The sequence below is a fragment of the Ursus maritimus genome, unplaced genomic scaffold (genome assembly GCF_017311325.1).
Source record: "Ursus maritimus isolate PB19 unplaced genomic scaffold, ASM1731132v1 scaffold_16, whole genome shotgun sequence".
In the NCBI taxonomy this organism is placed as follows: domain Eukaryota; kingdom Metazoa; phylum Chordata; class Mammalia; order Carnivora; family Ursidae; genus Ursus; species Ursus maritimus.
The window spans coordinates 3770875-3787221 of NW_024424008.1; the positions used below are offsets into that span (position 1 = coordinate 3770875).

General features: G+C 50.4%; 1 protein-coding gene across 7 annotated transcripts in view; it reads left to right on the plus strand.

Annotated features, from left to right (window-relative positions):
• The window catches only part of PPFIBP2 (PPFIA binding protein 2), a 141115-nt gene that overhangs the window by 91749 nt on the left and 33019 nt on the right, over positions 1-16347 (plus strand). For all 7 annotated transcript variants that reach the window (XM_008683817.2, XM_008683819.2, XM_040630741.1 and 4 more), the window contains 2 exons: positions 2387-2518; positions 15040-15132. In XM_008683817.2, coding sequence (XP_008682039.2) covers positions 2387-2518; positions 15040-15132 — 225 coding nt within the window. The remainder of the gene's footprint in view (positions 1-2386; positions 2519-15039; positions 15133-16347) is intronic.

Below are 16347 nucleotides of genomic sequence, written 5' to 3' on the forward strand. Positions count from 1 at the left end.
AAAGTCTCATGGAAGAGTATTTTCTCCGTTGTCAGTGCTCCAAAGCAGTTGTGTGCTGGACCTTGATTTGTAGAATTGCTCTACTTTTTCTTCGCATTGGTGGCTGGAAAGCTCCTGTGTGCAGTGCGGTCCACCTCTAGCAGTCCTCAGAACCTTCGGGTAGACCTTTTATACCAACCGTGGCTCTGGCTTTAACTTCTTTTCCTACCTGCTTTCATTTTATGATTTCACATGTTAACTGAAATTGTCCATTTTTCATACTGCCTCAGATCGTTTTTGGAACAAAGCAGGTATATGAAAGGATGGAGAGGGAAACACAGAATGAGGTGGTGGAGGTGGAAGGAAGCGGGGAGGAGGGGGAGGCGGGAGTGAGTAGCTAGTGTCAGGGAGGAGTGCATCTTAAGGTAGCCTCAGCGCCAGGCCCTGGTAGAAAGTGTGTGCTCAACAAAATCTTGACAGTTTGCGGGGTGTGTGGGTGGCTCAGTGAAGTGTTTGCCTTCAGCTCAGGTCATGATCCTGGAGTTCCAGGATCAAGCCCCACATGGGGGGGGGTCCCTGCTCCGCAGGGAGTCTCCTTCTCCCTGTGCCCCTCACCCCGCTCGCGCTCGCTCTCTCTCAAGTGGATAAATAAAATCTTAAAAAAAAAAAAAATCTTGACAATTTGACAGTTTCCTTGACTCAGTGAATATTTGTTGATTGGCTTTTTTCAGCACGTATTTTGTTATTTTTCTTAAAATTCTTGGACTTCTTCCTTTGTTTGGGAAACAGTGTGATACGTTAGACAGAAATGAGTTTTGGAGTGCGACAGACTTTGGTTTGGAAACTGACTCGGCTGTTGTTGAGTGGCATGTGTCTTTGGCCAAGACAGGCCAGTCTCTGGGCCTGGTTGCTCCTCTGTTAAATTAGGATAATATTTACTGTCAGATCACGAGGAAGGTTTTTGAGAGCATGTATGCAAAGTACCCGGCGGGGTCTGGCGCAGAGCAGGCTCTCACTGAATCAGTGTGTCTGCTCTCCTTCCCCCTCCAGCTTTACACACATTCACCTGGCAGACTCCTCAGGACCCAGTCACCTGCCGTTCCGCATTGAGCATTGCTGCCTCTGCCCTATACGCTGGCTTCGAGTCGAGCTGAAACAGGAAGAGCCGGCCTCTTCTTCCCCTGCTCAGTGAGCTCATTTCTGCTGAACGTCTAGATACTCGTCCCCTCACATTAACAGATGGAGAGCTTGTAGCTTGGCTTTGAGGGCCTTTCCCAGTTAAAATCTTGGTCCTGTGTGGTTTGGTTTATGGTCTGAGGACAGTTCAGAGTATGTGAAATCATAGCTGTTGATCACCATTCTGGTACTTGGGTTGGGCTGCCCAAGAGAATAGAGAATGTTCGTCCTGTGACAGGATAGTGTATCTTTTCTGGCTGCTCATTTGGCTGGAGTCTCCGAATCCCCATATTCCAGTCTCTTTGCTGGGAACTGCGTAGCCAGTGTCTACCATGTGCCCAGATTTGGGAGCTCATGGACCATTGCCTTTTGCCAGTGGGGAAGTGTTACCCCTGGACTTTGGGAATGCTCGTGGTTTTTGAGGACCTTTGTAATCCCTAGTAGTTCCCAGCAGCTATTTTGTCTCTCACCTTTGTTTTTTTGTCTTATTTATGCTTATTAAGTGTATGTGTTAATGGCAGGTTGTTGTCTGTTACTGTTCTAGTGATGGCAGGACTTAAAACCTCCCCTGGTCCAGCCTTACAGTAAGGAAAGGACAGTCTTCCTACTTAATCCCCTAGTGGCTCAGAAAGCTCCATAGCACATGGGCTAGGAAAAATCCATATCACATAGATAAGATTCTAATCATTCAATAAATACTCATTGAATATCTGCTCTATGCTCTAGCTCCCTTCTAGGCTCATTGTCATGAAACCTTACAATGAAATTTGTTGAGGACATGGGCTGAACGTTCAGCCCAGGAGGTGATTTGGAATCCTTGGTTTTGAAAAATATATTGTTAATGTAAGCTTGATTTGTTTGTTCATTTGTTTTAGTTGAGAGGACCTGCTGGTTTGCCTTAAATATAGAGGTGGAGAAATTTAGGTCTTTGAACAAAACTGTCCATTTCTCTATATTTGGAAATAATGGTTTCTAGAGGCAAACGTGTCTTTGAGAGCTATGGTTCCCATCGTTTTTCAGAACACAATGGGTAGTGGCAGGGGCTGTGCTCTCTCTGAGTGACCCAGGAGCAGCCCAGGTCCGTCCCTACTAGACCCGTGGCTCACATGCAGCAGTCTCAACTCTGTTGTGCAGCGTACAACTTAGAGATTGCCTTCTGCACTCTGGATGGAGCTACAGTTGCCCTTGTTGCCATGGGGGCTGTGATTTTGAGATCTGGTTTTGCTTGCAGGAGCTGCTAAGCCGCACATCTCTTGAGACCCAGAAGCTCGATCTGATGACTGAAGTGTCTGAGTTGAAGCTCAAGCTGGTTGGCATGGAGAAGGAACAGAGAGATCAGGAGGAGAAGCAGAGAAAAGCAGAGGTGGGTGTGATACACTAAATTCTGGAGGGGGTGGGGATCCATACTGTGCTAAACTCAGAGCAGAGAAAGCTAGCCTAATGTGGACTCAGGCCATCTGGTCAACCCCAAGCCGGGCAGCAACTGGGCGCCACAAGCATCTATGCACTAGAGACGCAATGATCTGTTAATACCAAGTTATCATGTTTTGCTGTGGCTGCAAATTTCAGCCATGCCCAAACCACCCAGTTTTGGCTCTAGGGCTTTATCCTCCCTCAAGCTGCTGACAAGGATGGAAAGGGAAGCAGTAAGGGGGAAAGGATCAGACAAGATGTGAAGGGACCCAATATGTCCTCTGTGAGAGCGAAGGTAATGACCATGTACTGGGATGAAGTCCACTGCCCAGGAGGCCACTGTCCCCATATCAAAGGAATGCATTTCACAGACCCAGATGGAGCCCTTAGATTATGTGTTTCTTTTCTCCTGATAAGTCATAGGAGGGAGCCCATGTAATGTTTTCCTGCATTGTTCCTGTTTTTATTTTGGGGTCCATAATGCCATTGGCCAGAGCAAACCAGACTCCTTTTTGGGATAAATGTTTTGGACAAATTCTAGGCTCAGAGCTGCTTTTGTTGAGAGAGAATATCCTGTTTTAACCTTAGATAACCACCTTCCCTGTACCTCTCTACCTAAGTCCCCCTATTTGCACCTGGTGATATAAGATGGGAAAAGAAGATAGGCTTTCGGTTTAGAAGCACCTTGGTTCAATTACTGACCTAACCGCTTAACAGATCTTTGAACTTCATTCAATAAGCTAGCCGCTTAATTTCTCTGAACTTCAGTTTCTTTATCTGTACAATGGTAACTGTGTGAAGTCCAAATCAAATCACAAAAGTTCAGTCCCTGTCACAGTATCTGGCACAATGTAGGTCCTTGGTTATCTTCACACACACAGCCCCATTTAGGAATCTCCAAAATCTGGAAGTGGATCTTGTTCCTTTCTATTAAGCACCGCCATTAGTGTGCACTGAAACCTGCCCTATTTCTGTGTTTACTGGGTTAACACTGATGATAGAGACACATCTGATATGTGGAAAATTCTGTGCATTGCTTTTGAGAAGCTGCTTGTTGGTAAGTAACGTTGCCAAAAGAACTCTCAAGACAGTGTCTTCTAGTGATTAAGAGCGCAGGCCCTCCAACCAGGTGTTCCACCTGTAATGCAAGCTGAGCTACTCATTAGCTTTGAGATCTTAGGCAAGTCACGTAACCTCTGCTTCTTCCTCTGTAAAATGGAGAGAGTAACTTGTGGTTTCCTGGCTGGTTCTGAGCAGGGAATGATACCACGTGTGTCGTCCTTAGCATAGTGTTGGACACGTAGTAACAGCTAGCTTTTATCAATTGCTTACCGATTGTGTCCTTAAGCATGCTGCAGATGGAAACGTAGATTAAGATACATTGAAAAACTGCAGAGGTCACGCAGACTGAAAGCTAATCTGGGTGAAGTGTTAGTTGAATAGACTTTGCTTCTTAAATGTTCAGAAGGAAGGAAACGGAAATGTCTCTAGGTTCAGAGGGTTTTTGTTGTTGTTATTTTCTTCTGTTGGTTTTTTTGTTTTGTTTTCTTTTCTTTTTGTTTTTTTTACCAATGTTTCAAGCTGTGTGATTACATGTGAACATATGTTAAGGCTCTGGGAGCAGAATTCAGTAAACTCTGAGACGTCTTAAAGTGGTAGAGACAACTCAAAACCACTTAAATTCTAAAAAAAATAAGTAAAGACGGGAGGTTATTAGGTCACACAACTTGACGCGTCTGGGGTTTAAAGTCCAGTATCTAGATCCAGGAGACCTCACAATGTCATTAAAAACCGGCCTTAGTCTATGGCTTGGTTTTGCCTTAGCCTTATTCTCGGGAAGTCTCCCCGTGTGGTGACGTAGATGGCCGCCAGCAGCTCTAGAACCCACCTGCCAGACAGCCCCTGCAGAGAGAGTCTCTTTCTCAGAGGTCCAGCAGAAGCCCCAGGACTGCATCTCGTGGGGCCGGTTTGGGTCACGTGCCTGGTTCTGACGTGTAGGGAGCACGCGGGTGGGCGTGAGTCCATCCAGGAGAGAACGCGGAGTTAGTACCAACCTGGGACAGCTGAGTTCCGTTCTGGGGAAGACGGGATGGAAGGAGGGCTCCTGCTTCCGGGCCAAGTGTCACTAAAGCAAGCACTCATTTTGCTGTTTGCTTTATTTTTTCTTTTCTGAGGGATTATGTTTCGATCAGAATTTTTTGTTTTTGTGTTCCATCAGGCCATTCATGCCTGAGACGACATGGACCCTTTGCCGCTGGCCTCAGTCCTACCAGATAACAGCCCTTCCCAGTTGCTAGTACAAACATTAGGTTTCTATGTGGAGGAATTTTTTTAGGCTGTTCCAACCTGCGATACGCCATGAACAGCCACGTGACCTGACACGCATTTCTCCTTCTTAGACCTGAGCATAATCTCTGCCGGTGTGCTCAGAGGCTCCGCGACTCCTTGCAGCCCTCTGGAGCACCGGAGGCTTAAAACCACGGGGCCGCTGCTACCGCTGCCCCATCGTCGTGTGTGGACGTGTCCGAGGGGGGGCATTTAGCTAAGGTCACCAGAGGCTACATGAATAAGGGGAATGCTGCTTCCCAGCCTGCACTGCTGCTGGGTTTTTTCCAGTGAATATACTTAGCCCAAGGCCTCATGGCTTGTGGTTTGGAAAGGCAGGACCTTTCTCTTTGTTTTGTTTGTTTTCCGGGGTAGCTGGATCTGAAGTTTCCTCTGTGTAGTTCAGGCTTTATCCCCAAATTCCATTTTATGTTTCAGTGAAAATTAAAAAAGGATGCTGTTAACAAGAGCATGCAGGCTGCTTTTTTCTGTCTGGCTCTGGTGTCCCGTCCCCCCCAAGCCTGTATCCTGCCTGTAGAAAGTTACGGAAGTGATTCTAGATGGTTGTCTAGAAACCTGAGGACTTCAAGGTATAGGTTTCTTGTCAGATTGAAACCATCGTGGCAGCCGGCCTTCCTTAGGAATCTGTCGGTGAGATGTGGGGGAAAACTGGGTTTCCGTTTGCCTTTCCTCCTGAGCCTTTTGCAGTGGTTCTGGGTCATTTCAGGAGACCCAGGCTTGGTTCAGTTAGGTTTACTCCTGAGAAGCAGGACTGCAGAGGAGGAATGGCTGCCATGGAAAGTAAATACCAGAATTAGGAGGATGGAACATAAAAGAGCCAGAGGCAAAGGGAACCCTCTGGGTGGCACACCGTGTCACAGGCACGTCCTTCAGGAGGTGTCTTCCTTGGAGAAGGGAGTCTAGTTTCCCCCACACTGGAGTTGCAGGGGGGCCTGAAGCAGATCCCTCTGTGGGTCTGCGTGCAGTCCCAGAGCATCCTGTAAAGAAGGGAGCAGGGTCTGGAAAGCGGAGTCAGCCCTGTTGATCAGAGGTATACACAAGTATGAAGAGAACCAGAAAGAGGCTTTAGACGGAATATCTTACAGCACGGGTGGTGGTATCATCCTTCTTCCTTCCTGTGGTTCGCACCTTGGAAGGGAGGAACTCTGATTTCTGAGCTGGGCAACCAGAGGGATGGACTTGGAGCACAGAGCAGGGGCTGAGAAGATGGTATTTGCTCCGGGAAGAACTGGCCTGAGCGGGGGAATCTTACGGTTTTTATTTTATTTATTTTGTTTTATTTACTGATTTTTTTTTTTAGCATGGGAAGTACATTCCCACAATTCAGAAATTAAGAGTTCATAAAGGTATATGCAGCAGAAAGTCCCCTTCCATGCCCCCCGCGCCCACCGTCAGGAACACTGTGGTCAGTTTGTTTGTATCCTCCCAGAGTGACGCGCGGGCGAGCCGGTTTACATGGAGAGAGAGTTACACACACACATACACATATTCTCGCCCTCATTTTTGTACACGTCTAGACCTTCTAATTTAGCACTCTCGGAGTTTATTTCATACCAACCACATTTAAAAAATGTATTTCTATTTATATCTGCGTATTACTTCATTATCTGACTGTGCCCTAATTTGCTTGACCTGTCCTCTTCTGCTGGACATGTAAGTGGTTTCTAAGTGTTTGTTATCACAAAGAACACCTCTGTGAATGATCTTGCACGTGTGTGAGGATAGTGGGGTGCAGTCCATGGGCCAAAGGCTGCAGGCATCTGAAATCTTGACAGATATGTCCACGTTGTCCTGTGGAGCATAGAGATTATGTTCCCATCAGTGATGTGTAAATGCCAGCCCAGTATTAAACTGAGCATGAAGGACGAGAAAGAAAGAGAACTAAGGAAAACTGTGAGCAAGTTTAACAGGTAAGAAGGGGTAGAGAAGACCATGATTATGGGAGGTGCTCGGTGGTTTCACATAGAAAAGAACCACAAAGAAGGACTTTGGTGGTTAGTGAAGCAGGAGTAATAAAGCCAGCTGAGGGTACAATACAGAGTGGCAAGTAGAACCTCAGAAATGTCACCTGGACTTCGTGACGCGGGACCCAAGAATGGGACACAGCTACAAAAGGGTCTGCCCGGTGGGGGAGCTACAGACCTGTTGAGAGGGGAGGTGGGCCAGCCCTGGAGAGAAAGAAGTCTAAAAGTCCACTGAAATGCTGAGCCTGAGGATGGACGCCCTGGAAAATAACACGTGGGTCAGGAGAGTGGGAGGGCAGTGTCCCAGAAGGGTTGGGGTGCAGCACACAGTCCCCCTAAGCCGAGGAGGAAAATAGGCGTGCTCTGATACAGATCCCCAGACACGTGGAGGCGGGCAGCAGTTTGCATGGCTCCCCAAAGTCTCCTCCAGCACAACACGTAAGTATTTGAGAGGTTGGCTTTTGGTGCCCCACCCCTTACTTGTTTTACCCAGGGGGGCAGAGAAGGACCCTGGGAAACTGCCACTCTGGCTGTAATGTTGCAGCAGAGGGAAGACTGGTTTATGAGGGCAAAGCATCGGGTACCTTGAGAGAGAGCAGCCACTGTATTGTGAGTCCATAGAGCGAGACAGGGGAGCCGGGCATGGACACACGTGCGCTATAGGCTTTGGTAAATCATAGCTTCGAAAGTTCAGAAATAACACAGAAGATGACTCAAGAATGTTGAACTTAAAAATAATGTGATTTCTGACCGCAGTCTCAAATAACACTGACAAAAAGGAGAAGCTTAGAGGCATCCCGAGAGGGGCTCGTATAAAAGCTGGAAAGGACCCAGCAGGGTGTGGCTGTGTGAGCAGCGCCAGCAAGGGCGAGCCCCGAACAGAAGGACAGTGCCAGGGATGGGAGAGAGACTTTAAAAGTTACATTCTCCAGAAGAAGATCAAAGAGAGAATGGGCTCGATTCCCACAATGCCTCTGGCACAAAGAACTTAGGGCCCTGGTCCCCAAACTGCTTGTTGTAAGTGAATTTTAAAATACCCAGGAAATGAGGTGAGTTACTAGCAAACTAGGAGTTTACCATTTTCTACCCCCCGCCCCATCATGGCCAAGAAAGTTAGCCAGGTTCTGTGAAATTTGGTCTGTTGAGGCTGGGGTTGACCCTATGATGGTTTGTGGGAGGCTAGGAGATGAAGTAGGGATTGCGTTGGTTAAGAGCGAGTTACATCAACTTGACCTCGTGTGTTGGGCCAGGGACGCATCATGCAGGGTAGACCGAGTAGACGCGGACTTTGAGAGGAATTGCGCACACTCTGCCCAGGGAGTCTGGAGAGTGAGCTGGAGGAAACAGGATGGGTGCTAAGAGAGGTACCCGGTGATCATAGCACCTAGAGACCATCTCTAGGAGGATGTATTGGAGAGGGTGATAATCCTCTGCCCTTAGCCGTCCTGCCTGTTCAGCATTTTTAACGTATAATGTGGAAGCTGTTCTAGAAGGTCTTGAAGCTCTGATGATGTGAAACCAAAGAAAGCCGGACTGGATCAGCCGACATTGGGATCCATAAAAACCTTCCTAGACGGGAGCGATGGCTAGATGGGCAGGAAGAGGGTGAAAGGGGTCAGAAGAACCTGAGGCGTGGAAGATCACTAACAGTAGGGAAGGAAGCACTTTGAGACAGAGCCAGGCAGCTTGAGGACAGGAACATGGCTGTGATTTGACCAGGAAGAGGACCCTGAGGAAGAGAGGTGCCCCGCCTGGTGGAGACAGACCTTGTCTGCCTGGAGGCGGGGCGGGGGGCGGGGGATGGATGGGGGTGATGAAATCTGACAACAGGTCTGGACTCTTCATTTGAGAGGTTTAGCAATAGAGAGAACAAAAGAAGGAAGAGGGCAGTGAAATTCTAGAAGCTTCTATAAGAGAGACCAGCAGGTCTAAAGACAAGAGCAGGGCCAGTGCATAAGGGACTAAATAAAGATTCTGGAAAAGAATGGCCAGTAAGGTGAGCATGCCAGGGAGTGCAGAGCCGCTGGGCCTTTGTTGTCCACGATCAATGCCATGGGCCTTAACTGTGTCCCATGACCATTAGGTGTTTTCCATTGTTCACCCAGTTCCTTTCTTACGGATCGAACACTTGGCAAAGGAGAAGCAGAGGAGGGAAGTGAACTCACATCTATCAGATGCCCCGCGTGTGCCAGGCCCTGTGCCAGGCCCTGTGCCAGGTGCTTCACCTAGGGCTCACTTGATTAACCCCTCACGGTAACCCTGAGATAGACCCTCATTTCCACAGAAGTGAAAACGAGTCTGCACGAGTCTGCAGCTCGCACACTTCGCCTGCGTCATGCCGGGGCTGCTCACGGCGCGGCTGCCCATAGCGGGCTGACCTCCCTCTTCGGGGAGGTAGAGGCTCACGTTACCTTGAGGGATTGCTTTTGGCTCCATCCTTGATTAACCTGCTGTCCTTCCTTCTGCCCCAGGGCTCTTGGTTAGAGGGTTAGATGTACAATTTTTAGAAAAGTGGCCTCCATGCTAATGAATTGCCAGGTCCATCTCCCCTTCTCCTCAGTATTGCTTTTATCCACACCTGCCTTTCCTCTTCTCGTGCCTCACAGTGACCACTCGAAATCTGTACCCTGTTGTGTTTCACTGCTGTGTCCTTTGAGAAGGTAGCCTTGCCTGCTTTACAGAGATCAAGGCCATTGGGAAGATCTCCCTCACCTTGCTGTTACTCATCTAAGACTGCCTGACCTTCAACGTTCCTTTGTGCTTAGCGAATTCCCCCACCTTGGCTGCCAATTCCAGTGCCTTTCCTCCCTCCTAATTCCTCCTGTACAGCTTCTTGGTCCTGCCTGCTACGTGGTTAAAGTACCAAAAGACTTTGAGACTTCTCAGAAGAGAAAGCATGAACAAGCTGAAGTAGACTGTCTTTTCCCCATGGAGCACCTCCCAGTGGTGGCCAAGTCCATGGGCAGTAGAGACAGAGCTGCCCTGTGATGCCCGGTGGCTCAGGCTAGTCAGGCGGGAATCCTCTGGCTTTGTCAGGCGTGTGCACTAAGCCAGCAAGGGGTTTGGAAGCTGGTGGTAAACGGAGCACAGGCCAAGTCAGAGCCCAGGGTCTGCACTGGGCCTGCGGATAAGAACACAGAGGGCAGGTGTGGCCCCAGCCCATTGGTGCATGGCCATCAGGGTGCAGGGACCAGTAACAGTGGAGCTGGGTAGAGGTCTGAGGTCCAGGGCACTGAGGCCCATAAGACTCACCTTGATTTCTCAGCCCAGTCCTCTGGTCTTGGTAGAAAAATGTCTTGTTAGATGGTCCTGGGGGAAGACAGCCGGGGCTGTGTGGGGGCCAGTTTGGGGGGGGCTGAGTCACAGGGAAAGTGGCTGCAAGGCCAGGGGCCTGCTTCTGTGGGCAAGGACTGCAGCTCAGACCTCAGTCCAAATCGCATCAGCAGAGAGGAGAGTTGGTGCCCTCTCCGCCCCAAACAGCCACTCAGACCCTGTTTCCCATCTACATTGGAGCAGGGAATTATAAAACAAGATATGGGTGGGACTTTGTCTTCTCAGACACCATTGTCTTTGGTGAGGATGGACAATTTCCTTCTGGCCCACCTGGGCAGTTCCCATGGTGCCCGTAGCAGACCCCAGTACCAGACGCCGGTGCTCAGAATATCAGTAAGCGGGGCGGGGAGACCTAAGCAGTTTCATTGGCTGACCCCCTGCCCCGGTCCACCCAGGGCTCTGCTCTGCTGTTTCCAGGTGTTCCCTTAAGTCCACATCCCCTTGCTAGAGGCTGCTCGCAGCTTCCCCCAGCCTCTCGGGTTCTTGCTGCCACGAGTGACACCGTCATCTATGGTGTTAACCCAGGCTCATGGCTCGCTCTCCCCTTTACTCCCACCCCGTGCCTGCCGTCATCACCTGGACTCACGCCATCCCTTCCTCTCTACCCTGGCGGAACTAGTCACTCTGCTCCCTGGAAGCCCTGTGTTTTCTGGGTGGTGGCCCTTACAGCCTGTCGTGGTGATGTGTGTGTCTCCCCACTCGCCTGTGAGCACCCCTGCTTGCTGTGGCCACGGGTGACTAAGCGTCTCTGGAGCAGAAAAAGGAAAGCCCTGTAGAGCCGCGAGCAAGTGCAACTTACAACTGAGCAGCTGTGATGTGCAGGGATTGCAGTTATTTTTCAAAGTTGCCATAAAAGGCCAAGATGTTCTCGAGGCTGCAGAGGAGTGTGGTTTGGAGTGGCAGGTAAGGAGTGAGGTCTGGTACGGGGTGTGAGGGAGAGGTCAGTCGGCCGTGTTAGTGTGCATACGTGTGCGGTGTGCTGGGGGGCGGCTGGCACCTGTCGCGTGTGTGGGAGGGGTTGCGTCTGTATGCGTGCCTGTCTGCTCTCACCAGGCCCTGTGCGTCATTGCCGATGTGCAAGGAGGGCCCCCCAGTGTGGCACTGGGGAGCTGCTGGGGGTTCGTTCAAAGTGCGGCGCAGCCCCATCCATGGGGCAGGTCTCAGGAAAAAGGCTGTGTCTTTCGGTTCCTGTGCGGAAAGTGGGCGGTCACCCCTGGGGCCACCTGCTGCTCACCGTCTGCGTGCCGCCCTCCTCCTGGGCCGCTCTCGCCAGGACCTGTGTCTGAGAGCTGACTGACTCTGAGCGCCTTTTCTCCTCTCTCTCCCTCCCTGCAGTCAGTTCTGAATGTGATCAGTGAGCTGCAGGAGCAGATGTGTAGGCTGCAGCTGGACATCCACAGGCAGATCCAGGAGCGCCTCTTACTCGGCAGGGGCTACCCTGACGAGGCGGCGGCTGGTGACAGTGCCGCCGGTGACAGTGCCGCCGGTGATGGCGCGGCCGAGCCCCCGCCCTGCAGCCAGGACTGTGCCTGTTGGGAGGGGTCACCTGTAGGAACCACACTTAAGTATATCAGAGCATGCGTGTGGGGGCATTTCACGGGTGGAGGGGCTGGGGTTTCTCCTAACCACCAGTGCGTGCAGTGGCTTAACACGGCTCCCTTGGTCCCTGGAGGCTGAGCTCTGTGACCCTCGCTGAGCAGGGTCTGAACAAGTGAGGCCAGCCCTCGGACAGATGGTGGCACTCGTCTTCCGCAGATCTGGGAATGAGGTGTGTCAGGTGCCCTGAGGGATGGGGCATTCGTGCAAAAGAAAGCCACGGGAGTCCCCTTCCCATACATGATTCAGGTATTGATTCTCCCCCTGGGCTGGGAGATTGATTAAAGTTCCATTTCATGGGATTTTTTTTTAAAGATTTTATTTATGTATTTGAGAGAGAGCAAGAGAGAGAGCATAAGCCGGGGGGGGGGAGAGTCAGAGGGAGAAGCAGGCTCCCTGCTCAGCCCAGGGGACTCAATCCCAGGACCCCGGGATTGTGACCCGAGCTGAAGGCAAACGCTTAACTGACTGAGCCACTCAGGCGCCCCAGGATTTTTTTTTTTTTTAAAGAAAATATAGCATCATGAAAGAATCCTTTCAAGTTTATTTTTAAAGAAGTTGATCCCAGTGAGAAAATAGAACACAAATTTCCATTTGCTATGACCGTGAGGTCATCATCTGAATGTCTAGGAAAAATTTCCCCCTTAAGCACATTAGAGGGATTTGACAACCTCTGGGCCCCATGGAGTGTATCTGATTGGTGTCCTGGACTTGGCCCCTCACACCGGTGGGACTGGGTCGTGTGTGCCCTGGCTGGGCCTGGTGATGGAAGCTGCATGGAAATGACGTGTGTCCCCGAGACCCACTGTCAAAGAGGACTTGAAAGCCTGAGGGAAGGTCAAGGTCACAGTAGCCATGAGCACTGCAGAGGGTCTGCCTCGGCTCTGTGGGTAGTTACCACGATCCATACTCCACTGTGGAACGTGGGGCACTTCTACCCAGACTCAGGCATTAGGGGAGGAGCTTAGGGGCAGGGGAGTTGAGGTTGGGGGGAGATTTCCTTCTACCTTAAATAAGAGGGGAAAAAAAATGAGAGTCCAGATATAAGTGTGGATTTGGATAGGGAAGTGCTGAGAAGGTGCTGGGCGTACCCCATGTTGAGTGGGTCACTCCAGAAAGACGTCTAAAAGAGGCTAAAATTTGCACCAGTGTTTATAGCCAATGATGGGCAGCAGACAACCTAGAAAGAGGAGGATGTGCCCAAGAGGTCACCAGAGCCTGGCTGTGTCGTGCTCTGTGTCCCCTGGCGGTGGTCTCTCAGGCAGGGCCAGAAATGTGCTCCCCGAACCATCCTGATCAGCTGCACGTCCCACCGGGCCTTGAAGTCTAAGGCTGCAGGTTGTGGGTGTAATGATCTTTGCTTGGAAGACATTTTTTTTTAAGGGTATCAAAAAAATGTTTTCCTTACCTGTGAGAAAATCTTGATGAATTACCCTACAACATTCAAGGGTAAGCAGTGTGACTTTTTGGCGGATTGTCTCAGCTCCAGGCCAGTTAAATGCTGAATTGAATTTCACATTTCGTTCATCAGGCAGTAATGCACACCTGCTGTGTTCCAGAAGTGAGCGAAACAGACTTGGAGGTAGCAGACCCCTCACGAGGTTCTCAGTGTAGGGGGAGAGCCAGCCGTGAGCCATCGTATCAGTAAATGTCTGGTTGCAAATGGTGTAGGAGGGCCCCAGGGGGCCCCGGGAGAGTGTGGAGGTCCGGTCGGCAGGAATGAACCCGGCAGACGGCTCCAGACAGGAGGGAGTTGTGTGCGTGACGGCCACGGTGAAGAACTAAAAGGAGCCAGTGTGGCTGGGGCCTGACCGGGAGAGGGTAATACCGAGAGGCAGGCAGGGCAGGGGGTCAGGCAGGGCAGTGCTGATGAGAGCTGAGGAGGTTTGAGGAGCAGGGGTGTGCTTTAATCGTCTTGTTCCCCTGGATGCTGTGGGGGTCAGGGGCTTCAAGAGGGCAAGAGGACAGAGGAGCAGGCCCTGGAGAGACTGCCCAGGCCGTGGACACGAGCTGGGGAGATAGGAGAGATTCCTTCCCCTGGAGGTAGAATTAGGAAGGCTTGGGGATGGATTACATCTGTGGGGGAGAGCGAGGTGCCGAGAATGGGCCCCAGGTTTCGGGCACAGGCGAGTAGGTACGCGGAGATGCTGTTTAGTGGGACGGGAATGTCTACAAGGGGGAATTAAGTGTTCCACCTGGGCCACGACCGTCCCGACGCCTGTGTGCAGGTGTTAAGTAGGGAGTCTGTGGGAATCTGGAGTTCAGCAAGTCTGGAATTGATCACTTTCAGACTAATTTTTCTGATAGGAACCACTCAGCAGGACCAATGGTCCGTTAAAGGAGCCTTGTTTTGGGACAAGGGTTCTTAGCCGTGTCATCGTTGGTAAAAGGGTAGTTTAGAGAGCAAGGGCCCTGTAGTCAGAAGAAACAAACCTGACTCACCACGGGCAAGTCGTTCAATGACCCCTTCTTCATTCAGCCACCTTCAGTGGCTCCCTACTGGCCAAAGAATGGCATCTGAGCTCCTTGTATCCTCATCCAAAGCCTTTCCAGGAGGGCCCCACCTTATCTCTCTGGCCTCACCTCCCACTGCGTGCCACCTATCCTCTGCCCAGCCCCACAGCCCATCTCCCTTTCTGCCTCCTGCGTCTGCCCTCTGCTGGGATGCCTTCTCCCTCCCTCCTTCCTTCAAGGGGACCCATTCTCCTGCCCCGGAACACTAGCCTGGCTCTATATTTGGCATTTGGCCTCTTAGTGTTTTCTGTCCTGCTGGTTGTCCCTTCCTCTTTGGAGCCTTCCAGGCTCCGACCTCCCAGCACAGAGAGAGGCTCCCACCTCGCCTGCTGCCCGATACTCTGTATAAAGCTGTCTCATTTTGGCGTCTCTGTTGCTCTCGCTCCCGAGTCCTACCTGTCCTGGCCTCACACACTGTGCATGATCTGGGCACACCCCGCGGAGAACGTGGATGTCAGAGAGGGGCACGCAGAGCAGGTTCTAAAACGAGGAACGTTTTCCCCTCCTGTGCCTGAAAGTCCCTGGCTCCTGTTCTCTAATGGCCCAAACAGCTTTTCCTGGCACGGGACCATGGTTCAAGAGTCGAACCGCGGTGTGGGGCATGACGCGGTGCTCCTGCCCCTGGCACCCTCTGCATGAGCCTCGCCAGGGTTACAGATCCAGGGAGCGTCGTGCTCTGTCACCGTCAGAACGCTGTTTCTGTCCCTCGCCCCTCTAGGAGTTACTGCAAGAGCTCAGGCACCTCAGAATCAAGGTGGAAGAGTTGGAGAATGAACGGAATCAGTATGAGTGGAAGCTGAAGGCCACTAAGGTAAGAGGCAGTTCTGACGCTTTCCGAGGGTCGCCGAGGTTGCTGGGGAGGGTCTGTGTTCCGGCTCGGGGTTTGCAGTAGCCTCCGCCGGAAACATGCACATCGACCCTACCCTGTGCACACGCAGACAGCTTTGATCCAGAAGGCTCTTCTCACAGGGAAAGCCCCCTGGGATTATGCCCTGCTGGAGTAGCTGGGTCTCCTTCCTCCTGCTGTGTCCCTTAGCAGCCCGAGACTGACGTGGGACCAGGAAGGGGCTGTGAGCAAGTGAGAAGTCTTAAGGGGGATGAACGCCAGCGTTATACTGGCTGCATCATTTGAAATATAGCAGTCCCTTTAATAATGTTTTTAAGTAGGCATGGTTTATTTTTAGCCTTGAATGGGAGTTTTATATATATATAAATATACTTTGACTATTGTTTTAACTAAATCACGTCTCTATTGAATTGGGGAGCTAGGCTGCCTTGGGAGGGTGGGGGAAAGGAACAGCCTGGGAGCAGCATTCCTGCGTGACGGGGTCTCTGAACACACATCTGCTATTTCACTAAGGTCTCTGCAGCGCCACCCAGGGTGTTACCAGATTTTCATTTTTACTTCTCACTAGAGTTTTATTTATTTATTTATTTTTAAATTTTTTTTATTATATTATGTTAGTCACCATACAGTACATCCCCGGTTTCCGATGTAAAGTTCGATGATTCATTAGTTGCGTAAACACCCAGTGCACCATGCAATACGTGCCCTCCTCACTACCCATCACCGGTCTATCCCATTCCTCCACCCCCCTCCCCTCTGAGGCCCTCAGTTTGTTTCTCATAAGAAAGGGATAAAGGGGGGGTAATCAGAAGGGGGAATGAAACATGAGAGACTATGGACTATGAGAAACTCACTAGAGTTTTAAAAAATCCTGGAGAATTTTCTTCACTTCTAGTTTGTAATTTTATTTTTTCCTTTAAGTTAACTTTTAATGATTATAAAAATAATGCTCATTATAGGGGATTTTTAAACCATAAAAAATGAATAAAGTTCACTTCTGTGCCACCCAGGAGCTACCATTTGTAATATTTCCTTCTAGGAAATAAAACTCTGTTAAAACGCTGAACATGATAACCGATGTCTGCCTAACCTATTGTATAAAATGATTCTCTTCGCCATTGTATGGATGGGGAGCTGAGACACAGAGCAGTTGAGTAACTTCCCCAAGATCTTACCAAG